The sequence below is a fragment of the Neltuma alba genome, unplaced genomic scaffold (assembly GCF_004799145.2).
Source record: "Neltuma alba isolate B1F8T4 unplaced genomic scaffold, ASM479914v2 tig00012097_pilon, whole genome shotgun sequence".
Lineage (NCBI taxonomy): Eukaryota > Viridiplantae > Streptophyta > Magnoliopsida > Fabales > Fabaceae > Neltuma > Neltuma alba.
The window spans coordinates 450,215-475,771 of NW_021636654.1; the positions used below are offsets into that span (position 1 = coordinate 450,215).

At 36.3% G+C, this 25,557-nt stretch overlaps 3 protein-coding genes across 7 annotated transcripts; all 3 read right to left on the reverse strand.

The window, feature by feature from the left end:
• Nucleotides 1-1,145: 1,145 nt before the first annotated feature.
• Nucleotides 1,146-3,112, reverse strand: LOC114722657 (uncharacterized). 3 transcript variants are annotated; one of them, XM_028908738.1, is made up of 4 exons: nt 3,006-3,112; nt 2,655-2,863; nt 1,779-1,848; nt 1,146-1,669 (listed from the first exon to the last, which is right to left on the reverse strand). In XM_028908738.1, exons 2-4 carry the CDS (start codon nt 2,835-2,837, stop codon nt 1,620-1,622), a joined length of 303 nt encoding a protein of 100 aa, XP_028764571.1. In that variant the 5' UTR covers nt 2,838-2,863; nt 3,006-3,112; the 3' UTR covers nt 1,146-1,619. The 3 variants fall into 3 exon arrangements, with proteins under 3 accessions (XP_028764571.1, XP_028764570.1, XP_028764569.1); XM_028908737.1 differs by having other exon boundaries at nt 2,655-2,882; XM_028908736.1 differs by having other exon boundaries at nt 2,655-2,900.
• Nucleotides 3,113-5,007: 1,895 nt separating this feature from the next.
• On the reverse strand, nt 5,008-25,480 carry LOC114722554 (putative pentatricopeptide repeat-containing protein At3g08820). Of its 2 annotated transcripts, XM_028908604.1 has the most exons (3): nt 8,454-8,568; nt 7,997-8,063; nt 5,008-7,724 (listed from the first exon to the last, which is right to left on the reverse strand). In XM_028908604.1, exon 3 carries the CDS (start codon nt 7,186-7,188, stop codon nt 5,122-5,124), a length of 2,067 nt encoding a protein of 688 aa, XP_028764437.1. In that variant the 5' UTR covers nt 7,189-7,724; nt 7,997-8,063; nt 8,454-8,568; the 3' UTR covers nt 5,008-5,121. The 2 variants fall into 2 exon arrangements, with proteins under 2 accessions (XP_028764437.1, XP_028764438.1); XM_028908605.1 differs by lacking the exons at nt 7,997-8,063; nt 8,454-8,568 and adding an exon at nt 25,469-25,480.
• Nucleotides 9,494-18,043, reverse strand: LOC114722553 (protein SCAR2-like). 2 transcript variants are annotated; one of them, XM_028908603.1, is made up of 10 exons: nt 17,874-18,043; nt 16,373-16,536; nt 16,080-16,203; nt 15,866-15,992; nt 15,161-15,219; nt 13,251-15,049; nt 10,651-13,073; nt 10,485-10,571; nt 10,283-10,387; nt 9,494-10,185 (listed from the first exon to the last, which is right to left on the reverse strand). In XM_028908603.1, exons 1-10 carry the CDS (start codon nt 18,026-18,028, stop codon nt 10,129-10,131), a joined length of 5,100 nt encoding a protein of 1,699 aa, XP_028764436.1. In that variant the 5' UTR covers nt 18,029-18,043; the 3' UTR covers nt 9,494-10,128. The 2 variants fall into 2 exon arrangements, with proteins under 2 accessions (XP_028764436.1, XP_028764435.1); XM_028908602.1 differs by having other exon boundaries at nt 10,651-15,049.
• Nucleotides 25,481-25,557: the final 77 nt, after the last annotated feature.

Here is a 25,557-nt window from a genome sequence, read left to right on the forward strand (position 1 = left end):
TACCAAAGTACTTATTTCGTATTATGTAAGGTTAATAATTTGGTTCCTCGTTTACTCTTTTATTTTTTAATATTTAGATGAAATCTAAACAGTACTTTAAAAAAAGTTTTGATGTCATGATCACAATTTCAAAATATTAAACTTAAATTGTACAAATTTATTATAAATGACTCAATGGATCAAGAGTAGAGGTACCGTGAGCAGAAAAATCAGTGTGACGCCATCCCTTCCTCTACTGACTATTTGTTTAATATCACATAACAAGACAACGGAATTCTAAAATAAAACATTGAACAATTTTAAGTGTAGTGGGCTTCGAATATTATATACTCCTCCCGTCCTAAATATAAGACTCTTATACTAGTATAGTGTAAGGGTCTTATATTTAGGATCAGAGGAGTATTTTCTTAGTAATAAAATATCTATGCATTCATGTGAATTAAGGTTTAAATTCTTACTGTATATAAAAAAATGGTTTGAATTTCTATTGACAAAAATATCTATATTTAACGTTCGATAATTCCTCAAACAGAATTACTTCTCATAAAAGATGAAAAATACTTGTTTAGCATGGGCCTAACGGCCCATCTCACCCAATCACACCCCAATTTCATAAATACCATGATGAATTGCAATTGCAATTTCAATTTGTATAATATTACTTTATGGTCCTTATTATGTGTAGTCAATACGACAACAATAAGTCTTACACACTCCGGTCCTATTTATAGGATCTTATTTGTAGACTATAAATTAGGTTTTATAATTAGTATCAGAGGTAGTATTTTATATGTGAAATCACATGACACATTTATACTTTACAAACAATAAATAACCAACAGTCAACTATTTAGTCAGTCGCTAATAGATTCTGTTTTAAGAACTTTCAATCAAATCAACCGCGTTTAAAAGTTTCGGAGATTCAATTTATTGTTGGTTAGTATGAGGCCATGTTTGATCAGACTGAAAGAAAGAATGTTACAATGACGTTCATTCCCTGCGGAAAAAGTACTATTAATGTCACAATGTCCCTTCGATTTTGCACACTCTTTGAAACAAACTAAGTAGGTCCATTGCCAAAAACCAACATGCTCACACTTGTCGGGAAGTGAACAAAATGATGGGAACAAATCAGACAGCTCAGAAACCAACTGCAAAAATTGTGGAAGTACTCTTGTGAAAATCCAGGGAGCCTAGTTTACAAACACGACAGGCTGAAAGGGAGATTTAATTGAGATTAAGACACAGCACTAAAACAAATTACACAGTTTCATCATTTTATGTAGTTTTAGCCTTTGGCACTCTGCATAGAGTTTTACACCGCTGATACAGGATTACAAGGGAGATTTGTACATCCTTTGACATCCAAAGCCCAATGGCTCAATGAGAATTGAAGGCCTCTTTTGATTTGTTCATTGGGTTCTCCGAGTCAGATACATGAATGAATTCTTATGGCACTAATTTAAGATGCACATTTTGATCTGGCTACGTAAGACAGCAAACAATATGAGTTTCAAGATTTCTCTCTTAAGATAAGAAAGGTGCTGAAAAAGCCACAAGAGGTTGTAGATAGCATATAGCTCACTCCTATTTTTAGGCATAAATCGAGATTAATCTGCTCAAGAATCACCCTCCAATTCATCGGAATCAGAATCGCTTGCATTATACCCTGGCAACAATACATCAAAGGAAACATGGTCATTCTGATTTCTGTATTCCTTCAAAAATGACAAAAGAACAATGAAGCTGTCACAAAAAACAGGAAAGGCAGGATTTACCTGGATGCTTGTCACCGACCTTCCAAACTGAAGACCTAGTTCTTGAGGCTTTGGTGAGCCAAATTCTTCCCTTCATTCCCAGCAAACAATTTTAGTCTTCAAAACCAAACGACCACCACCACAAGTACTTCTACATATTCAACCCAATGTTCCTCTAATTCAAATTTGCACAATTGCTTGTTGTACACAACATACAATACCATCGTATGTCCCATCAGAAGCTATGGAGTTCCCACTAGAAGCTACTGAGATGAATTTTCACTAATACTTGAGTAATTAAAAATTACAGTCAATGTAACACCTTAAATAAACAAGTTCGAATATCACAAAACAAATCTGGCATTAGAAACGCAAAAAGCCACTTTCCAGTACATATACGTGCGAGTACTTCAACGTATACATATAGAAATGGGTATTTTTTGGTTTAGAGAAACTAGACATGCATACGTACATGTATCAGGATATAGAAAGCATTAATTATCTTTCTGATCTCTAAAGCACTTTTTAATCACTAAGTTAAAGCACCTTTTTAATCACTCAGTTAATTATCTCTAAAAATTAGCCCTCTAGGAATTCCAATTCCAAGCAGGAACATAATTAGCAGGCTGACTTCTCTTTTCAAGAGGACAATTATGATGTTGAAGTTCAAGTACTGATCATGAATCAATTATAATCCAAACAAAACATCGTAACCAACCTCTCCAAGCACCACAATAACATTACAGATTTACAGTCAACACGCAACTACCCCAATCGATTAAACACAAAGAAGAGCTTAATTAGTAATGATGGGGTTGCGTTGACCTTGTGACCGACACATCTTACTGGTAAATAATTGCAAGAAAATTAAAACGGAATGCCAAGAAAACAACCCACCATTTGAGCATCTCTGGGAACCCCATAGCCACTGCAATACATCTGCGCCAGCAAAACCTGCATGTTGATATCCCCTGCTCTAGCCTCCTTCAATGTTTCCGTAAACCACCGCTTAACACAATCCGCCACCACCTCCGACAGCGGTAGACGACCGGCGCTCTCTTTCTCCGTTCTGCTCTCCATTCTTCAATCGCTTGGAAGACGGTTGTCTATATCGGGGTATGAGACCTGTGAGAAGTGGGCTTACTGGGTCGCACAAGCATCAGATGAATTTTGGTCTTCTATTACGTGTTTCTTTAAGATTAATAACCTCAGATATCGACAGAAGATTTCAGTTTTCAAAGTTCTCACCGTTTTAGATCTTGATTTTATGCTCTCCAGGATTTATTTATTCTTCTGGAGAGAGCCTTCCATTCAGAATCAGCCAATTCGAAGAGTTGCGACTTTGCAGAGGAGAAGGGTTGACTTGCAAGCATGGGGCTGCGAAAGGAACAATAACTTTCAATAAAAGAAAAAGTTTCAAGCCTCTTATTAACGATAATATTGAAAAAATGTTTCATTGACTAAAAAATAGTCAAACGACTAGCACTACCGAACCGAAGAATTAGTCAAACGACTCATAGGAGACCTATAAAAATTTCGAAAGGGATCACTAGAGACAAAAGGTCAACGGAATTACGGTTACCTTCAGACCTATCGATCGTACATTGATTGCTTTGCTTGTGGTCCATCATTATTGATTGCGATGCTTCAATTCTCTTTCACTTACTGGATGGTCACCTTTATGGGGAACTACTAGTTTAGTTTGAAATTCTTGTTAGTCCCTATTTCCATCATGTCTCAACATCTGAATTACCTCGGGTAGGTTGCCTTTATCATTATGTACCTCTCATTGCTGTTTCTGTGTAAATCAAGCAGCACGTCGGAACCTTTCCAGTTATGTAGTGTGTACAACTATTGATAGTGAGAATGGTATTTCCAAGATGCGATTTTTGTCAATTTCATAGTCTCAATAGTTCTTATTTTTGGGGTTGGATTTGAAGAATCTTTCTGCGGTCTCTTTTGGTGGCTGGAAGAAGAAACTTCAAGGGAAAACATGGAGTTGCTATAGTTTATGCAAGTAGTTTGAACCTTCCGTGAAGGGTTTGGCTTTTCTTGATTGATTATGTACAGGCTTTGAACTTGACATGGTTTTTCTCTTGACTTTAAGTTCAGGCTTAAAGGTCAAGAATATCACTTCAATACAATGCAGTTTGATGGGGCCTTCAACACAAGAATGGTGACTGCCATAAACCTAAGTGGCTCTTGCCGACCATTCTCTGTTTTGTCAGTGATGAACTGGAAAGGCTCCTAGGCTACGGTCAATCTGATAGAGTTTGACTTGTGTCTACTTATACATGATCCTTTTAGGAACGCTTCACCAGTAATTCCAGCAGTTGGTCGTCTTGTTCAAAAAATGAATACTTGATCACCGACATTTTTGTCAGTCTTTGCGAAGCTAAGGTATGTTCCAATAAATTTTTTTTTTTTTTTTTGCCGATATGAAATATCATTTTTTAGTAAGATGTTCTGTGGAGGAAGGATCCATTAACTTGACAATGTGACATGACAAGTCTAAAATCTCTTGGACGTTACTGCAAACATTTCATTATATTTGAGGTAAGCATTCCACTGGGATGTGAATTCAAGAGTGACGTGGGATTCAGTGAAGTCTTGCGGCACTATGTTGTCTTACACTACTTCTTTTTTCATACGTCTCCGTAATTTCAGAAAGAAATCTTGACCCATTTGATTAGAGATGTACGAAGTCTTTTCCCCTAAAATAAATTATACTTCATACATTCATAAATTGATGACGAATGGCAAGAAAAGAGAATCAGGTCCCATGCCGGATTCATTCAAATAATGAGTCAAAGAAGAGAATCCATAATGCATAAAAACTTGAGGAGATAGAATGGGACTTGGAGGATGCTATTTGAAATGTTCAGCAAGAAAGCAACCTTGAAGCTCATCTTCGAAACATAAGGTTACTTCAACCTGATGGATTGGGCCATGTGAGCAATATGTGACAAGCCACATCAAAATTCATTTTTGCCAACAGATCCACATCAAAATTCGAAGTAGACTGTGTAGGATATGATATAATTCATTTTCCCCTTCCTCTAAAATTTGAAAAGAATTTACAGTACCTCAACTTCTGGAGAATCTTAAGTTGCTACAGAACCCCTTATCTAGGGGGCCGCAAGCCATCTCCTCCCATGAGTACATACCACATACTACATAACAATAATCATGCAGAAACATGCGGTGAACATTAATTATCAACCATATATATATGGCCAAAATAAGCATATGTGGAACTTCAGAGAACATGGTGTTCCATTCGAAGTCATCAACACAATCGAGAGGAGTTCTGTAGTTACAGCGTGGTAGACAGTGGGTTTAGAATTCAGATCACAGCAAAACTTTACCAATAATCCCCGCATGAACACGATCCATCAACAAAACAATGAAATCTGTTATTATCCCGAATGATTATCTCTCTCCCAGTAATTTTTGAAGTGAGTTTAATGGCCTCATGACAATCGCCACAAATACGGAGATTTTTAACAACTCGAATCACATCTTTGTCATGGGTACTGATTAGAGCAAATGCAATAGCTAACTTCTCACTATGCCAGCCAAGTAGGTGTTCTTTCTCCTCTTCCTCTATGTCAAAGAGAACAAACTCTGTGGTTGGATTATAACCAGCTTCTCTTAGGTCTTTTGATAAACTTTGAAGCTTCTTATATATCTCCTTGGTCAAAGGATGGGATGTGTCCCCTACCAGGAATTCATGGACGACCCCGTTAACTTCAACCCAACTACACCCGCGTACTTTTTGCATCCCTTTCTGATTCATAATTGATCTAATTTTTTCTGCTTCCTCCCAACTGCGATTTGCCGAATATATATTTGATAAGAGAACATAATGCCCTGAATTCCAAGGTTCTAAGTCAATAAGCTGCTTCAGCACATGCTCTGCCAATTGGGTATCCCTATGTAACCTGCATCCCCCCAACAGTGCCCCCCAAACAATAGCGTTAGGCTTCATTGGCATACTATTTATCAATTTGTGAGCTTCATGTAATAAACCAGCCCGGGCTAGAAGATCCACCATGCAGCCATAGTGCTCGATGGATGGAGTTAAAGAATAAACATCGCTCATGCTCTTAAAATACTGACGACCATCTTGGACCAGACCAGCATGAGTACACCCACAAAGTAGGCCTACAAAAGTGTTCTCGTCAGGTTGAATTCTGATTTTTCCCATCTCGCCAAATACTCCAAATGCCGCTTTAACATTTCCATTCATTGCTAATCCTAAAATAACAGCGTTATAGACCACAGAATCTTTTACCTTCATCAGTTTAAAAATATTCCATGCCCGCACCATGCTTCCACATTTTGCATACATATCAATCAAGGCAGTCCCTAAGACAGGATTAGAAAGAAACTCGTTAGCATCTACCAAATCCTTGGCCCAATTTCCATACTCTAGTGCTCCTAATTTCGCACAAGCAGAGAGGACTCCCACCATTGCATAGCAATCAGGTTTCAGATTTTCTCTCTGCATTTGGAAAAACATGTCAAGTGCTTCTTTGGGCAGTCCATTTGAAGCATAACCCTGAATCATAGCACTCCAACAAACGATATCCTTCTCATGAATTCCATCAAATATACGGCGTGCTTTTTCCATGCTTCCACATTTTGCGTACATATCAACCAAAGAGGTGGCAACGAAGACATTCCTATGCATGCCACACTCAGTTATGTATCTATCTATCCACTCGCCGCTATTTAAATCCCCCAGTCGACTGCAAGCATGCAAAACTCGAACAAGAGTAAAACTGTCAGGTCTCAGACCCATCTCCAGCAACCCCCGAAACAAATCAATAGCTTCTTCAAAATGTCCAGACCCTATATACCCACAAATGATGGCGGTCCAAGAAACAACATTTTTATTAGGGATATCATCAAACACCTTTTGGGCATCTACGAGGTGGCCGCATTTCGCATATAAACAAACAAGACTAGTCTTAACAAAAACGTCATCATCAAAACCTGCTTTCACCACAAGGGAATGAAGCTTAACACCCAACTGGAAATTCGAAAGTCTAGCACACGCCTTCAAAACAAAAGGGAAAGTAAAGTAATCAGGCATAATCCCTGATTTCTGCATCGATCCATAGAGCTCAATAGCATCAAGGAAACAATCATTGGAAACCATCCCACGAATCATTGTATTCCACAGATAGATGTTTGGGTGCTTCGTTTGTTCAAAAACAAGTTTGGTATACTCTGTGTTTCTGAAGTCTAAGCAACAGCGTAAGATCATGTTGACAAGGTAATTATCTTCATTTAGGTGAAGGCGGAGAATTTGGGCATGGACATGTTTGAGGTTTTTGAAAGAGTTGAAGCCTTGAAGAAGGCATCTCTTGAGCTCCAATGCCTTAGAAAATGTAGGTGAAGCCGGGTTGCTGATGAAGGACATGGCTTATGTCCTGCCAATTTTCGATCCTGAAGAAAAAAACTCCTCCAATGTCAATTCGCTGAACAAGAATTTGTGGGCTCAGCTGGATGACTTTACTCAGATCCGTTTCCTTGATGCCAACTTCCTCAACTAAATATCTTACTGATGGTTCTAAAGAATTTTCAGCACGAAAAGAAAACAGGGAGGGAGCAGCGACAATGATTTGTCCTACTCTGGAATTTGGCATTCCCAAACCCATAAAAAATGCAACATGAGTTTTTAAATTGTTCTCCATACTCAAGAATTTGTGGCTGTCTCGAAATGATTATTATTACATCTCCATGTTTGACACTAACACTCATTACGTATTCTAACCTTTCCTGTGCAGAACATACATTAATTTGAAGTGAGGACATGTGCCTTTCATATATTTGGATAAAGTGCGACTCCTTCATTCCAGATGTCCTTAAGTAGCCAAAAAGTGGAATCCATTCCTTATCCAAATTTATCTCTTCAGACAATCAAGGATATCTGTTTTCCTTTAAATTTCTACCAACCTGCAATTAAACAAAGAATATGGGGCTCATCAGCTTCAGTTGTACATTAAATGGAATTTTTCACTTACAGCTTATCACATCTCTGTACACCTTTACACAGCCATTTGGTTCAAAGGACCACTTTCTCACTTTTTAACATTTTATGGCTTTCAAATGATCTCATATCCCAACCTTTTTCCTGCTTCCTACATTTTACTGCAAAGAGTCGCATGCAGGATACGCAGCATTTAATTTTCACTTGAAAATAATAATAAAATTCATACAAAGCATACCTTTCATTTTCTGTGAGTTAAATTTCTTGTCATTAAAATCAAAGTCAGCAGGCTCCGCAAGTTCTTCCTGAATACATTCCAAAATGAAAGCACCCGTGGTTACAACAATGCCAAATCTAATGAACTGTTAAAAATAAAGTTACAAGCATACTATTGGTAGACAGAGACAGCATAAGGACCAAGGTCCATAGCTTCACCATAACGAATAAGGAAAAACAAAATATAATGAATAGGCAGGGCAAAAGAACTTGTTCAAATCTTCCTTTAATAATAAGATGGCAAAAGAATTCACATAGTAAGTTCATATACGGTGACTAACTAAATAGAACTGTCCACGGTTTAGAGCAGTGTTGTTACTTGATAAATTTACAAAGAAGAAAACTGAAAGAAGCAGAATCAATTTGGGGCAACAAGTGATTACAGAGTTAAAACCAGTAAGCAACTGAGAAAGAGGAACCTGCTTGCCGACGAGAGACTGACAGAGACAAAGAGACGATGGAGAGATGAGAGACTCAAAGAGTGAGGCGAGCCGCCCAGTCGCTGCCGATGGAGAGATAGACAGACGAAGAGACTGCGGCTGATGGGGCTAAACTTTTTGTTTTTTGGGCTTAAGCTGCTGCCAAGCTAAATGAAGAAAATTTCACAATCTTTTTCTTCTTTTTTATTTTTTTTCCCCAAACATTCATGATTAGAAAGATGTTCTAGTTTTTTTTTTTGGTTAAGGTAAAAATTTATTTCGAAGTTAACACTAGACACGTAAAATTTTTTTTGGATACAAATTAAAATAATAAATTTCTTATTTCTTATCATTAAAAATACTTACGATTAACATTACTATTTTAACCATCAAGCTATAGAAGACAATTTTACTATAATTTTAAACTTTTAAAATAAATTTGTACCCAATAAAAACTTTTAGGTACCTAATACTTTTAAATGAAACAAATTTGCACCTTAACTTTTTCTTTTTTAATACAAGATGTTCTACTTTTGATGCGGAGAAAGACAAGTTTAGTGAGATTTGGGTAAAGTTTCGTGAACTAAAAAATTCATGTTACAAGAGATGTGGTTATATCGCTATTTTAAAATGTTAAAAAAATACTTATTGAATTTTTAAAAGATAAATGGGTTATATTAACTATTGTCATAATGATTTTGACTACTCTTATAATGATTTTAAGAAATCAAAGTCACCTATTTATCATTTTAAAATTGAACATGTATTTTTTTTTTTTATCATTTTCCCCGGTAACATTTACATTTAGATTAATTTATGTTAAAAAATTACACGGTTGTCCCCGAAAAGGATCACATGAAATTAGCTTCAAATAGTAATTAATAAGATCATACATCTACAATGAACAGTTCAACACATTATGAATTGTTATGTACGTGCGTGCGTCAGATCTGACATAGATATATTGACACAATTACATCTCTTAAAAAAATAATATTACATCAATTAAAAATTATATGGGCAAATCGCTACAATAAAAATTAAGGCAGGAACTTTAATGAAACATGGAAGCTAAAACTGTAATCAAACATTTATCTTCTGAGGCCAAGTTTAGTTTACAATTACCTTGCTACGTATACAACAGAATAGTTGCCACCGAGAGTAATCAGGAAGCATACGCACTACTGACAACTGTACATGAACATGATTTTACTATATATATTACGGTACTGAAGAAAGTTACAAATGATTATGAAGTGCAAGATAAATGGGGCAAAAGGCACATTACAGCATTGCAAAATTGGAAATATATGGGACTAAAAAAATTATGCTACCCACGACACAAATATTCACATGCTTACATGAAAAATATATCGAGAGACTGGCGCAGCGCTTGCACGCCGAACCTGACTCTGCACTTTATGGTGAAGTCATTTTCACCCCTGGAAACTGGATCTGGATCAGTCCTAAACCGCAAGCTTGCACTAATGTTCATACATCCTTGTGTCAAGAGGGAGGGGCCGCTTATCACGTATGAACATAGATCAAGATAAAGAATCTCGTATACTCGGGAGGTTTCCTACTTATTACAGGTGAGGATTTGACGTCTGGTGAATCAAGGCAACAATCATGGTGGCAAGACATTCATCAGATGCGAACACCTTCCTTTGTAAGTTCAAGAATCACCCCAACTATCGTCATCATCATCTTCATCATCACTTCCAGCCAAAGCCTATTTTAATCATTAATGTATCAGTAAACTTGAGGAGAACAGAGCCGGCGACAGAAAAAATAAGGAAGAGATACTGATCACAATAAAGCAGAGAGACCTGGCGAATTGCATTTGCTCTCTCCAAAATGGCAGCAACTTTCAAGTTCGTTTTTGGACCTTGAACGTTGGGCCGGGTTGCCACAGCAGGCTTCAAATTGAAAGACTGAGGGAACCAAAAAAGTTATTTAAGTATCATACTGCTCCGAATACAGGGTCAGAAACAAAATCCCAGAAAGGAGAAAAAAGTAGCCAGCTATAACCTTTGTCCTTATCTGTTCTAACAGTGAATCTCTTTCATCTATCTTGGATGCTGTCTCAGGACTAGACCGTTGAGTAACCTTCCTCAGCTGCAGTGGCTCAAAGAAAACGTGTTATGCTAGAATTAAGACCTTTGTAAATATATATTCTGAAAAACCAGGTCATTACCTTGCTCTTGTCATGAGCAGCAACAGCATCAATTAGAGGATTCCGTGGACGGGGAAGCTTATTTTTTGATATTCCATTCGGCTTTTCACCCTCAGTCTCTATTGATGTTGTAGCAGGTATATCCAATGATGATGCCATCTCGCCCTCTAAAGGAGGCAGACTGTGATTGTGTTGCACAACTTCCACGCTTGGCAGCATGGGTGTAACAGAAGGATCTTCTTGTTCCCCTTCCAGATTGCTCACAGAATGCGTAGGTTCTTTAGCTTCTGAAGTAGTCTCTTCTATTAGCTGACTTGGGGGTTGGGCCAGCTTTTCCTGAGAAGAAACAGGATCGTGTCCCAATGATGATGCCATCTCGCCCTCTGAAGGAGGCAGACTATGATTGTGTTGCACCATTTCCATGCTTGGTGGTGGCATGGGTGTAACAGAAGGATCTTCGTGTTGCCCTTCCAGGTTGCTGACAGAATGCGTAGGTTCTTTAGCTTCCGAAGTAGTCTCTTCTATCAGCTGACTTGGTGGTTGGGCCAGTTTCTCCCAAGAAGAGGCAGGATTGTGTCCAGAAAAGGCACATTCAACAGGTGGTATCGGTGGGTGCAGGTTTGAATATTGTACCATTTCTCTCTCTGATGCAAGAACAAAACCATGTGAAGGCTTGACAGTAGAAACCATGGGAAGTGTTAAGAATGGGTTCTGCATTTGGCTTCTCTCAAGAACTAGGTAATTATATTGACCATTTGCTTCATTAACCATAAAAGGAAATTGCAATGGAACAGCAACAGGATGCCCTGAAACACCCACTGAAAATCCAGAAGGATATGGGATCTTATCACCTTCCACAGCAATGACTGGTAAAGATGTATCCTGATACTGTAAGGTCTCTCTCTCTGAAGATATCAAACCAAATTGACCTTTGTCATCAGTTTTAATTGCCTGGATTGGTTGGAACGAGGCCTGACTAACTTCTGCAACTTCTTCCTTCGAAGCATGTTGAACCTTGCCCCTTCTCCATTGCATAGGTGGTAGAGGGGGCATAGGTGGCATCTCCCCGAGATTGATGTCAGATCCTGGTAGAATGGGATCCGGAAGAGGTTTCAATGAATCCATAACATGTTTTGCAACATTTAACCCCGGGCCATCTGGCTGTGATAAGGAATTGGACAGTGATGGTTGATCTCGATGAATTTCATCAGCAGATTCAGCAGCAAGAGATTTCCTTTCTTGCCCCAGTTGACAAGATACATGCATACCCTCAGATTGAAATTTCTCTGAGCCAGAATTTTCAACTCTGAGAGGAGAATCTGCTCCTTGTTGACCAGCTCCCGATTGTAAGAACTGCGCTGGAGTTTCCATTACCAGCTGGTCTTTGGATGACAATGGCAAAGCACTATTCTGGCAAGATGAAGATTCCAATTCTTGAGTGGCTGGCTCTGAAAACTCTGGCACCATCGATAAATCATTGGCAGAAGAAATATGATGGTGTTTTACATGAAGAGGTGCATCTTGAACACTATTAGATGTTTCTGAATCAGAAAGATCATGAGATTCTGCTCTGTTCAGATTTAAACCAATGTCAGCTGAAGCAACTTCTGTTTGACTCACAACCTTCTCCACCTCCAATTCCGTCAAAGATTCTCTAGCAACTTCCTCGTTAGATATTTCATTTACAAGTGGACCACTAAAACTTGAAGGAGATTCTTCCAAATTTGTAGGATCTCTCAATGAAGAAGATATAATATCAGAAGAAATTATATATGAAGACGATTCCAGCTGATTTTTCGTACTCTCTGCATTCATGTCTCTGAAAATTTCACTTGATTCAGCTTCATTGGATTCCATTTTTAACTGACAAGAATCTGAAGAAACTGGGAAAGTTTCCAGTAAATTGTCAGCTTGATCTTCTGATTGAACTTTCTCAGTGTAAACATTATACGCATCACCATTCCCCTTCCCTCCAAAACCAGGAGAAGATGGTTGTTTAAGATGGCCATCATCTTCAACTGCATCCACACTGCAGGTGGATTCACTTTTATCATTGTCATTATCCATCCTCGATGTCTCTTCAGAATTTGATAGCCGATCAGAGTACAAAACTTCTACTCCTGCTGAATCTGGTTCATCTATAGGATGTTCATGAGTAAAATAGGAGAACTGCTCCCTTGCCAAGCTACTTGACGGTGGAGTCTCCACTGCAGGGGATGAATCTTGACAGTCAAGTTTGCTAGCTATAATACAACTCTCATCTTTTGAATCTAAGACCTCGGCACCATCAACTGGTAATGCAGCACCTGAATACAGGTCTACTTCCATAGATGGAGAATGCCCCTGAGGTGAATTGACCCCTTCACCAGCCAAACTTTCATCATAGTTTTCCTTTGAAAGTCCATCCTGCAAGATTTCGATCTTAGAATGATTGCTGCATTCATCTGCAGGAGCCAAATTTAGGTCATTAGAAGTGTGTTGTGAAGCATCAGAATGGACATACAGTTCACCATTGTCCAAGTTCAAAGAATATTCTTTGAAAGAATCCCCAGGGCAAGTGTCATTCTTGGTTATAGAAAAAGCATTAGATGTTGCTGAAATAGATTCAACTTGACACTTACTTTGTTCATCATCTTCAAGTTCAACAGGCTCAGATGGTGTTTCAACTAACTGCGTCTCTGTAGGCATGACTGGTGTTAGTTCCAAGTCGTTTGAAATCGGCAATGAAGCATCACAAGGGGCATAAGGATCACTTTCATCCAAATTGTTCAAAGGACATTCTTCAGAAGAAGACACAGGGCCAGCACCATTCTTTGTTGTGGAGAGAGCATCAGGTACAGCAGCTATACACTCAACATGACACTTCCTTTCCTCATCATCTGCTAAACTTGAATGAATTTCAACAAGGTCAGATGGTCTTTCAACTGATTGTGCTTCAGGGGAATTGATAACTGGTGCCAATTCCAAATCAACTGAGCTCTGTATTGAATCACCGGCCTGAACACAAGGATCACCATCGTCTAAGTTGCTTGACGGATATTTTTCAGAAGACACAGGAGGAGCATCATCCGTCACTGTGGAGACAGCATTAGGCACAACAACAACATTAGGTTCAACCAGACACTTACTGTCTGTATCAGCTAAAGTCGAATGAAGCTCAACTGTGTCAGATGTTTGAATAATTTGACTCTCTGTGGGTTGGATCACTGATGAGTTGACTCCAATATCTGAAACTAGATGTGCTGAATGCATCGAAGGTGAATCAGTGGCGGTCCATCCAGAATCAGAAATCTCTTCTTCCTGAAACTCTGCATCATCATGCTTGACAAACTTGTTACAATCTGGCTTTTGAGACTCAACGCTTTGGGGAAGATGATCAGAACGTGTATTTTCAATCTCATGTTCACAATATTTAGTAGATGAGAGTGATAAACGTTCTGATTTAATATCTTCAACCGTGACATTGAAAGGTTCAGGATGAGAAAAGCAGGATGTATCTTTTTGGTTCAAGACAATTTTTTCTGATGCAGATGAGTTTCCAACAGATTGAGAATCTGAAAACTGAGCATGCATAATCATATGTTCTTCACCTGTATCTCTTTTGAATGAACTATTTTCCTCCATTGTGGAGGACGTTCCAATTGATTGAAAATCGGACAACCGAGCTTGGAGTTCATTATGTTCATCGCTTCTATCTTGTTTGAATGAACTACTTTCCTCTGACATGGAGGAGTCCCCAAATGATTGAGAATTTGAAAGATGAGCTCGTAGTTGATGTTCTTTGCCATCAGAATCTATTAACCTTCGACCATTCAAGAAGCCATTCTTAGGTCTATACTCATTGTCTGTTTCCATCTCCGAATCCATCGTAGTTAGAGCATCCACATAATTGTCGACCTCACTTGCGGCATCATCAGAATGGTAACAATCTAAGCAGGCTTCTAATTTCTTTTGTCCATCATCTGTCAGTTCTGTTTCATCAGGTGTCTCCTTATAATTATAAGACAATTCATCTGTCACATTATCAAGCATTTGTTCATGCACCTTCACAAGACCTCCATTGGTCTCCATCTTTGTTTCTGAGAACGGTTTTAGTTCTGAATCTGGTTCATTAGAATATGAAAGTGTGTTTTCATTTCCTAATGACCTTTTCACAGGACTAACCATGCTAATTTCAAGTACTTTAATCCTTGCTTCACTAGTATCTTCTGACACTGATTTTATAGGCATTGGAGCTATTGAAGTTTCTCTAACCATCTTATAATCTGGTGAAGCAGATTCCAGAAATTTCTCCATGTAACTTTTCCCATTTTCTGCATCAACTCCAGATCTATTCAAATGTCTTCTCTTCAACTTGACAAGACGTGCAGGATTACTATAAGCATTTTCAACACGCTCCTCAAGAAGCAATTGATGCAATCTGCAACGACAAAAATCAAATCGTGTCACCACTCAAATATTTAAAAATGTTTTGCAATTGAAAACCTGATTAATAAATTAATACACCAAAATGAGTTTCTTTGGAGCTCACTTTGCATGTGTTGGGACAACTTCAGGGGTTTCACCATTCCTCAATCGTGCTGCTTTTTTCTGCCAGAAATAAAAGAAATAATCAGATCTTGCAAGTTGTGAACATTCAGCATTCCATTCGTAGAATTGTTTCAAGCACAATTTACAAGGAAAAGGAACGCATGCATGAACAATGAAAGTTGAAAAAGTAGAGCCACAATCTAATATTTTAGACACTTATATGTGAATAGATCAAAGACACCGCATGAGCACAGACCACATTATTCATAACATTCCACTATGTTTACAAATGGTGTAGCAGAGTGATCACCCAAAAAAAAAATGGTGTAGCAAGAGCGCTGATACCAAGACTCAAGGCAAAGACAAGTAATTCTCTCAAAGAATTCTCAAAATCATCCACTCACTCTCCGGTTCTCAACAATACCAGCCAGAGTAGTTGGAAGCTTAAGTTATGTTCACACTGTTATAACCAGAAATAGCAGAATCAACTACCTTCTATGACAGCCCTACAGAACTAATTCCAAGTTCTTTTGGTCTTACTTGTTTCTTACTAAGATCAATACCACAGTATGAAGCCAGCTAGGATTACTTTATTAAGAAAAACCGAAGGTACAGCCACCAACTAAAGCAATATGTCACAAAAATAATGTCATTAAAAGGTAATTGCCATTGGCGCATAAAAAGGGAAGAAATGGCAATTTAATACCTTCACTCTACGGCTCCTCTTTTCCCTGTGAATTTCAGCAGTTGTTGTTTTAGAGGAAGCTGACTCTTTAAAGAATGATGGGTCAGTATAACGCTTCAAGCAACCACCAGCACCAGCCACATCGAATCTATTGGAAGCCAAAAAAGAACAATTCAAATTCTTATTACATAAATATTAATTTAAAACAGCTTCTTCGACAATCAGATCTCCATACTTGTCCAGGAGGAACAATCTTGGAGGGCCACGACATTCTTCATATGAATCCATTACAAATCGAGGTAAGTCTTCTCGGGTAATAAGATTCTGTTCAGAACGAAGATTAGGATGCCAATCAATCCCTGCAATCCAATAACCAATGGCTTTAAAAACTTGCCAAGGGACTATAGCACCTAAGGGTTACAAGTATGACATAAAAACTCTAAACAATTGACAAGAATAACATTTTTCATATTATTTTGATAGGAACATCATAAACCAAAAAGACTACGAAATAGTAAGTTATATTACCTGCATTAGAGAAAAAAGATGAATGATGAGTCTGGGACAAAAATGCCTTTTCAAGCGAAGGAACTTCAGCCTCAAGCTGCTGAACCCGAACCATAAGACCATGGCCTCTTGCAGCAGTGGCCATTACTTCTTCATGCAAGTCATGAAAGACCTCCGCTGCAAACCTAAACAAAATACATAGTTAAGTACATAGAACTTAAACAGCACCAGGCTGGCAAGCTGAGGATTGACGAGTATAAGATTGAGCCATAGCACTTCCTTTTATACCCGCCAACCAAATATAATGTCACCAAGTTATAAAATGGCCCATGACGTTGCAATTTGTGCTTCTATGTGTATGCCTTCTTTTTCTGAAGACTTCATTATCAGAAGTAAACAATAACTTGTAATGCCACTCAGCATATCACAAAAAGATGATGATGAAGACATTCAAAAGAATGCTTACAGAATATGAAGAGTTTGAAAGCACTTGCTAAGTAGAACTCATTATCTCATTAGACCAATCTAGTCTGAGCATGTACCATAAAGTAAGGACTCTGGATCTTATTTGAAATATTCAACCCAAAGCACCCGGTTTGCCAGGTCACAGGTTTCTCAGCTTCAGTGACTTTGGAGTAAATCAACACTAAGAGTGTCGAGGAAGGGATTCAACCAAAAAAGAAACAGAAGATAATACCATCCACAAAACATTACCGGAACACTTAATTAGCCAGTAATCAATTTATTTTTTAACAACTTCTTTTCTCTCTTTAATTTTCTTTTCTTTTCTTTTTTTCCCCCCTTTTTGTCTCAAACACTTGGCTTTCAAATTAAGCATGTCTGGACAAATTTTACCAAGAATTTTGTTGGTTTTAGAATTTTTGTCTAGGCTTATTGAATAAAATCCATACCAGTCCAGCCCTTAGAAGATTAACTTGCAGAAACTTTCCGTGGCCATACACAACATATTCTAAACCCCAGAATTTGAACTAGCCCGTCAATGTAGAAAAAGAAAAAGATTCTGCAACTTACGAGGAATTGAAGGACATGAGATTGTGCAGGAAGGCGATTATAACGAAAAAGGAGAATAGTATTCAAAGAGTCATAAGATGAAACAAGTTCAAATAGATTGTAAAATCCAATCGTCGGACAGAGCATTGAGGAAGACTAATCTCTCCGCGTACCACAAGCACCAAACGAAAAAGGCATTTTCCTCCAATTCCGAAATGAACCCAACGGGTCATCGATCTAACAATCAAACAAAATAAAAAAAGGAGCACACAAACGAATTCTCACCAAATTAAAGCTCTCTCCAGTAAGTCAAATGAGGGTCATTATAAAGTTAAACACACAGATTGTATCAAAGTAGATAGTTTTCAAACCAACACCAATTCAAATAAATGTAATCACGAAAAGTGCAAGAGCAGCCAGTTTTAATTCCAGAGCTGAGGCGCGGCCGAAATCACAAAAGGAAGAAAGTGTGTGCGCGCGCATGTGAGAGAGAGAGAGAGAGAGAGCTCACTGAGCAAGGTCGCCGAGCTGGCGCAAGACGCCGACGAGGCCAGCCATGGCGACGCCTTCCAAGAGAGCTTCTGGATCATCTTTATCGGCAGCTCGGTAGAGCTCCGGATCGGCTAAGCTGTACTCATTCCTTATCTGATACCTAGCCAGAGGCATTCTTGCAATTCAGCAACAGAAAACCCTAATTTGTGAGATTACTTGGCTCTGTCGTTGGATCTTCCGGCCAGTCGGTTGCTTGGTTCCACCATGGGAGAGAGAGAGTTTGGAGGAAATGGGAATGAATGAAGAAGGGAGGTGCTGCAGTGAGAAACGAGAAGCAGTGCGAAGTTATATTTTTTGATATTTAAGCTGGTTAAAAAAATTAAAATAAAATAGGTGATTCTGTTTGTGAATTTCCGTGGGGAAAGTGGGCGCGCATCCTGGCGCTCAGATACGTATTGGATCGTGTTCATACATATTACACGTACCGCTGCTTTCGTATAACCGCAATCCTCATAAAATGTAATTATTACTATGGAGGTGGTTCTCTTCCATTGATGTCATCCACCCCATGAAATTTGCTGGCGAAACAAAAACCCCCTATGAATTTATTATTAATTTTATACTCCTCCGGTCCTTATTATAAGACCCTATTTGACTTTTTATTTGGTCCTAATTATAAGATCCCAATCCATTTTGTCTCTTATATTTATGCATTTTTTTCCAAGATAATCCTTCTAATAATGATAGTTTTAGCCAATATACTTAATTAGCAAGGATATTTTAGGAATGACAACACTTATTTATTATAAATAACCAACTTAACTTACTTCCTTAATCTCCTCAAATAAGTCAATTGGGTCTTATAATTAGGACCGGAGGAGTATTTTAAGATTCTCGAAATATTCATGGAATACAATTAATTTTAGAATTAATCCACATATATTAAATTATTATTTACCTTCTTTATTTATATAATTGACGACGATGAGGTCATAATTTTTCCGCTTTTCAGTAAATAATTTACTCGCAATAAAAATTAGATGTATGTAAATATTTGAAATCAGCTCGGGATTAATAGTTTATAACAAGTTCATGTCATTGAATTTAGTCAAAAACAACTTATTATTATCAAGCGGGTGAGATATTTTATTGGGCAATTGTGCAATATTTTTCCAACGGTTAATTGTGCAATTTATTATAAGCAGCACACCCTATAGATGCATGCTAGTAATTAAACATGCATCTCGTTTCCTTTTAGTTTGTTAAGAATTGAAAAATAGCATGTGTTCTCAATATGTGGTAGTATATAATAAATACATCTCCTCATTGGCGTCTTCTGTTTGCCATGTTTCTCAATTCATCATAGCTTCATATACACAAGCCATATATGATCAGATTACAGTTAGTAATTCGGAAGTTAACCACGTACTAATAAGATAATGCATGTGGACACATACATTCATTCCCAATCACATCACGGAGTCACATGCCTATCTGAGGAAAGATATTATTATTATTATCATTATTATTATATTGTATAATATGACTTTGGCCAAAAGAGAATCAATTACTACCTCGGGTCTTAACCCTATTTGACTTTTATTTTAGTCATAAATATAAGACCCAAATTCACTTTATGTCTCATATTTACTTAATTTTTTTCAAAATAACCCTTTTAATAATTATAGTTTTAGTCAATACACTTGATTAGTAAGAATATTTTAAGAAAGATAACACCTATTTAAAACAAATAACCAACTCAGCTTACTTCCTTAATCTTCTCAAATTAGTCAACTGGCTCTTAGGACCGGAGGTAGTATTATACTCCTCCGGTCCTTATTATAAGACCCCATTTGACTTTTTATTTGGTCCTAATTATAAGACCCCAATCCATTTTGTCTCTTATATTTATGTATTTTTTTCCAAGATAATCCTTCTAATAATGATAGTTTTAGCCAATATACTTAATTAGCAAGGATATTTTAGGAATGACAACACTTATTTATTATAAATAACCAACTTAACTTACTTCCTTAATCTCCTCAAATAAGTCAATTGGGTCTTATAATTAGGACCGGAGGAGTACTACTACAAGTCTACAAAGGTTTTTGAAGGATAAAATAAAAGAGAACATTAAACAGTTTTAATTGGATATTATCTGGGGACAATATATAGAAGGCGACGAACTATTTGTTGTGGACGGTGTATCTTGTTTGAAAGAGCTGTCGAGTAATGGACAGATGAACCGTGAAGAGCTTAAGGGAAATAATTCTGGGAGGCTGGGGCCCAACGGATTAATTGTGAGCCTATTAATTGTTCTAATCATCTTATTGCCAAGGTCCCCACAAATGGTCACATGCTCATATCAATCTCTTTAATTAAACCACAGTTGCCTCTTTTTCCCAGTTTGCTCCAAAATAAAACCATGTCATTGCACTTTATTTGGGGGTGTTTTGTGGAGGACGCCTTTTTGTGTAAGGTGATTTGATGGTGAACTGAGTTGAGAAGGAGACGGAACTTTTGGGAAACCTCAGAGAAGGAAAGGGGAAGCTTCAGTTATGGTAGGTATGGCAATCTTAGCTCCGCTAGATATAAAGGCGGCCGCATGTGAAATCCACAACACCTCTTCTTTTCTTTATTTGCACTGTAATTATTGAAAAACTTTTAATAAAAACTTAAACCCATGTTACGTCCCATCCTTTTCAATCCCCACCATCATTTGACTTTTCTATCTTCAATTCCTTTTTAACCCATTTATATATTCCTATCCCTCCTTTCCACTTTCCTCCCCATGCTGTACAATATCACAAGCCAATATTCTGTCCCCAGTATTTTCATTTCAACTGGTTTGTTTCCAGGATTAGCTTTTGACAAGACAGAAACGTTATGCTGGAAACAGCTACACACACACAGCAGAGTGTTTAATTGAAAAATCTGATGCTTTCTTGTGTGTTCTAGCAATTTAAAGTTGTCTTGTTTAAAATTATTTATTCTATCAATTTGCTACATAGTAATTGAGAGGGTTAGTGGATGATTTAATGCGTAACGTTTGGATTTTAATTTGTTCAAGACAGCAATTAGTTGCTTTTATTTTTCAAGTCTTTTTGTGCCTTCTACTTCAAGCATTTCACTTTAAATCGGAAACATTGTCTACACTTTGTTCACAAGTTGACAAAATATATAACATTACTTTATGCAAGTTATAAACAACCCTTTCCTCCTTTTGCCTTGTTTTTAATATTCTCATGTGGTTTAAAATTCCACATACTTGCAGATTGGCTGATCCAAAAGAAAAGTTCATCATATGCTTGTAAGTGTGACTAACTATTAAAGCCATCGAAAATAATAAATTATTATTAACCGGCTATAACTATTAACTATTTTCATAGCTTGAACATGGACTTGAGTGACGTCTGAGCAAATTAAAGACTTGAACTGAGAAGGAGAAGACTTTCTTAGTTCTTGTGAAGTGGGCGGGGAGTTAGTTTGCTTCGTCTTCGGGATCGATTTTCGTGCTTATGGTCATTTGTTTTTTCAAAAAAAAAAATTATACCCTTTCCTAAAATATATACGTTTAAATTATTACACAATTTTTTTCCTAATGCAATATTTACACCTGTCAATAAAAATTGTAGGGAATTTTTGTTATGAAAAAATTAGAGCTATAATTATACATTTATATTATTTATATATGATATGACTCACATACATATTAACGATGTATTTTATCAATATTTAAGATGTTTGAAATTTGAAGTAAGAATTTTAACTATTGGACAGCCTCTATTTTGAACAAAAATAAATGTCATTTTCAAAATATTTGGCCACAATGAAAGTCTATCTAGAAGAGCCAACATGTATTCTTATATTTAGGGGGGGGAATGGAGATATGATTCAAACAAGTATTTTTGGTAAGATAATAAGATTTTGTTTGGTACGAAACATTAAAAATGAAATATTGATATTGGAATTGTAATTGAAAAAAATCATTAAAATAGTATCTAGCATGAGTAATTACTTATCATATGGAATTAGGCAAACTCATAGAGGTAGGATTGAGGAATATCACTTCCCCCCATAGTATTCTCCAATCTCACATACATGAATTTGGCTAATCTCATATAACAAGCAATCTTTTATATTAAACACTCTTTAAATAAATTTTTTTAATTACAATCTCAATCTCAATCTCCTATTTTAAATGTTTCCCACCAAATGTAACTTAAGAGTTTACTATGTGTGATGTAGCAGTAGAGAATACTTGGATTATTAATGTATAACTTTAATCTTCTCTAACTCATATTTATTATTTTTCTTTCAACACCTATTAACACAAATGATTAAAAAGGAGGAAAAGTTTAGAAAATCATCACATATTCTTGTTATAAATAATTTACTTTGCATTGGTATAAATTAGTTATAAGCTTTTTTTGGGAATAGTATTATTTATGTCCACAAAAGATTCCGTTGGATTGTAACCTTTTGGAATACTCAATCCAAATAGTGATCACGCTTGAGGAATAAGTTAAGAGTAACATAATCACGGGGAGGAAGAAAAAATTTGTCGCATTTGTACAAGAGAACATGTATTTAATTAAAACAGAAGCATCAAGAAAAATAATTCCGATGAATGGGGTCCACCTGCACCCCACTTGGCTTCGGATCCTCCTACTTTGGCATCAGAATATATTTCTCAAACGTTATTATATATTTACGCATGATACTTTATCATATGCTATTTCGATATGCCATAACTAAGCATATTAACGGAAAAAAGTAACAAGTGCTAGTTAACAATGTGATATCTGAGTATAACTTTCCACATTTCTCCCTGTGAGAATAAATGAAATCTTAAAAATGGATTTTTATCAATTGCCTATAATAACTTGATAATAATTTACTATGTCTCCCTATGGATTTTATTATATATATTTTGATACATTATTCCTTGCTTGTTACCATTTGTTTTATGTATGCTTTTTATAATAATAAAAAAGAGGCTTTACAAGTTTTCGTTGCTATATTAGAAAGCCTCATATGCTGAAAAGATTTACCTCTATTGTTGGATTGTTGTGGAAAAAAATTCACACGCACACACACGCCACCAGTTAGCTCAAAATTATCTTTTAATTCAAAGTCTTCAAATAATTATGATGTGCCTGTATATCTTTTCTTTGATTAATCCATTTCTATCTTATGCGGTACCTTTTTCGTTATTTATTCACATTTATTTCAATAAATCTTCCATTGAAGTGTAATCTTTTCACCTATATACCTCCTTGGCTCTCTCCCTTATTCAATTTTCCTAAAAGTAATTTTTTTATTTTCATTCTTATTACTTAGACTTGATCCCAACAATTATAATTATTAAGACTTCTACATAATGCTAGCTAGGGCTTCTTTTAGGTTTTAATATTGGATTGTTTATATTTTCTGCGTACCACAAGAAAATGATGTAAACTTGACTTTAAAGTTTGGAGAAGCTTTCTAGGGAAAGACTTGGTATTTAAACTTGGCAACAAACAATGGGGCATGGTAGTGCTCTGTTTAAAGTTAAGTGTGTCATAAAAATTAGTGGAATTAGTTATAGTGCTATATATATATATATATATGCGCCAAACGAACATATCTTTTGGTTGGTGGCCTTCTGTTTGGTTTTTTTACCTGCCGATGCACTGTGTTTGGGGGCTTTTGGGCCTACTTAATTCAAACTTCAACCGCTTCGAACTGTTTTATACATGTAGCTCCATAGCCATGATCAAACCCCCATTGACCTGTAAATAGTAAAATAATGACAATGATATGATGATGATGATGTGCATATTAATTGAGAAATATTACCTCCGGTTCTAATTATAATAGCCAGTTGACTAATTTGAGGAGGTTAAGAAAGTAAGTTGAGTTAGTTATTTGTCCTAAATAGGTGTTGTCTTTCGTAAAATATCCTTACTAATCAACTATATTGACTAAAACTATCATTGTTAGAATGACTACTTTGACAAAAAATATATAAATATAAGAGACAAAGTGGATTGGAACATTATATTTAGGACCAAAATAAAAGTCAAACAGGGTCTTATATTAAGGAGATGAGGTAGTATAATGGAGAATTTAAAGGTGTAATGATAAATATGGACACGTGATGTATTTGGGGTGATTGGCTTCAGTAATAAGCTACTTAAGTTGGTGAATGGTATTGAACAGGAAGAAATATGAATGTGAAACTAATTAAAGTGCTCGACACGTGTGTCGTGAATTTAAGCTGAGAAGCGAATGATATGAAGGGGAAGTGGGAAGGGGATATATAATAAGAGAGGAGGAAGGTGGAAGTGCTTTTTGGAGGTTGAAGTAATGAAATCGGAGAGCAAGATATGAGCTAATGATTTGGACAAAGTTATATGGATACTTTTAACCATATCTAACTTGTTACCAATTAACTTCAACAACATCATGATTCCTCCCCACTTCCCACGGTATGATGTAATGGCTCGGAAAACATGGGAGCATCATCGTGAATTGAAGGTTAGGAGCATATATACTGTCAAGTGAGAGGGAGTATATGAGGAGGAAGTGCTTTTTTAATGTTACCATTGTTTGAATTTCCAAGAGCAAGAAAATTAAGTACAAGCTAGTTGATGAATTCGATTGAAGTTATGTATAAATACTTTTTTTTTTTCCGGCATCATTGTTGTAACTATGATCGTCAATAATGAGAAATAGATTGATTGATTTGTTGGTGACAATGGGAGAGCATCAAAGGGTGAGTAGTCAGTTCATTTATTTGAGTTCAGGATCTAGAATAAGGTTTATTTTTATTATTCAATTTATTTTTTCAATTAAATAATATATTAAAATAATCTAACCATATTTTAAAAATTATATTAAAAATTTATCATGATAAGTAGGGTAAAAGCTTTCGCGATTCAAAAAATAAGAAAATAATAAATTTTGATGTAAATATATTATTTAATTAAAAAAAAAGTAAAAAAGAAAAAAATCTGACATAATATAAGGACATACTACCTCCAATCCTCAATATAAGAACTAGTTTTATATTTAATTTGATTACAAATATAAGATCCAACCCACTGTGTCCTCATATTTATCTATTTTTTTAAAAATAATATTTATAGTAGTTGCATATGTTAAATGTTTTATCAAATAGTAGTTTTAGTTAATGCACATGATTAAGAAAGGTATTTTAGGAAAGACAACATATATTTATTACAAATAACTAGCTTAACTGATTTACTTGATCTACTTAAATTAATCAACCAATTCTGATATTTAATGTAGTATTTATCTATATATGATTAGTTTTCCTCCTCTTCCATTTTGAACGGGACAAGAATAGTTCAAATATTTTTTTCCTTCTTTCCTCCCTCCAATATGAAGAGTAGTCATTAGGGAGAATTATAATGAGGTTCCAAAAAAAGAAAAGAATTATAAAACAAATTTCAAAGGTTGACATTCTTTACTGTAAAACTTGTCATTACAAGCTGCTTAGGCTGTTATTAAAACTTTTTAATAATTATTTCTTTTATTTGGGATTTAATTGTAATTCTTTCGAGTCATTATAAGCATCTTATCTTCTGTCCCCTTGCTTTCATGAACCTTCTATTTCCTCCTCCTTGTTGGACCAAACAAATGAAACAATAGCAGGAGGAGGAACCAAGCACACCCACTCGTCAATTTGTGCTGCC

Bases quoted from the DNA above. Each gene is read 5' to 3' on its own strand.
- LOC114722657 (XM_028908738.1), bottom strand. From the start codon at position 2,837: ATGGAGAGCAGAACGGAGAAAGAGAGCGCCGGTCGTCTACCGCTGTCG. The intron at 1,849-2,654 runs GTGGGTTGTTTT...CTGGGAATGAAG, and splicing joins TTCCCAGAGATGCTCAAATG to GGAAGAATTTGGCTCACCAA. The intron at 1,670-1,778 runs GTAAATCCTGCC...TATTGTTGCCAG, and splicing joins GGTCGGTGACAAGCATCCAG to GGTATAATGCAAGCGATTCT.
- LOC114722554 (XM_028908605.1), bottom strand. From the start codon at position 7,188: ATGTCCTTCATCAGCAACCCGGCTTCACCTACATTTTCTAAGGCATTG.
- LOC114722553 (XM_028908602.1), bottom strand. From the start codon at position 18,028: ATGCCTCTGGCTAGGTATCAGATAAGGAATGAGTACAGCTTAGCCGAT. The intron at 16,204-16,372 runs GTAATATAACTT...ATTGGATTGCAG, and splicing joins ATCTTTTTTCTCTAATGCAG to GGATTGATTGGCATCCTAAT. The intron at 10,186-10,282 runs GTCTCTCTGCTT...TGATTAAAATAG, and splicing joins GAGCAAATGCAATTCGCCAG to GCTTTGGCTGGAAGTGATGA.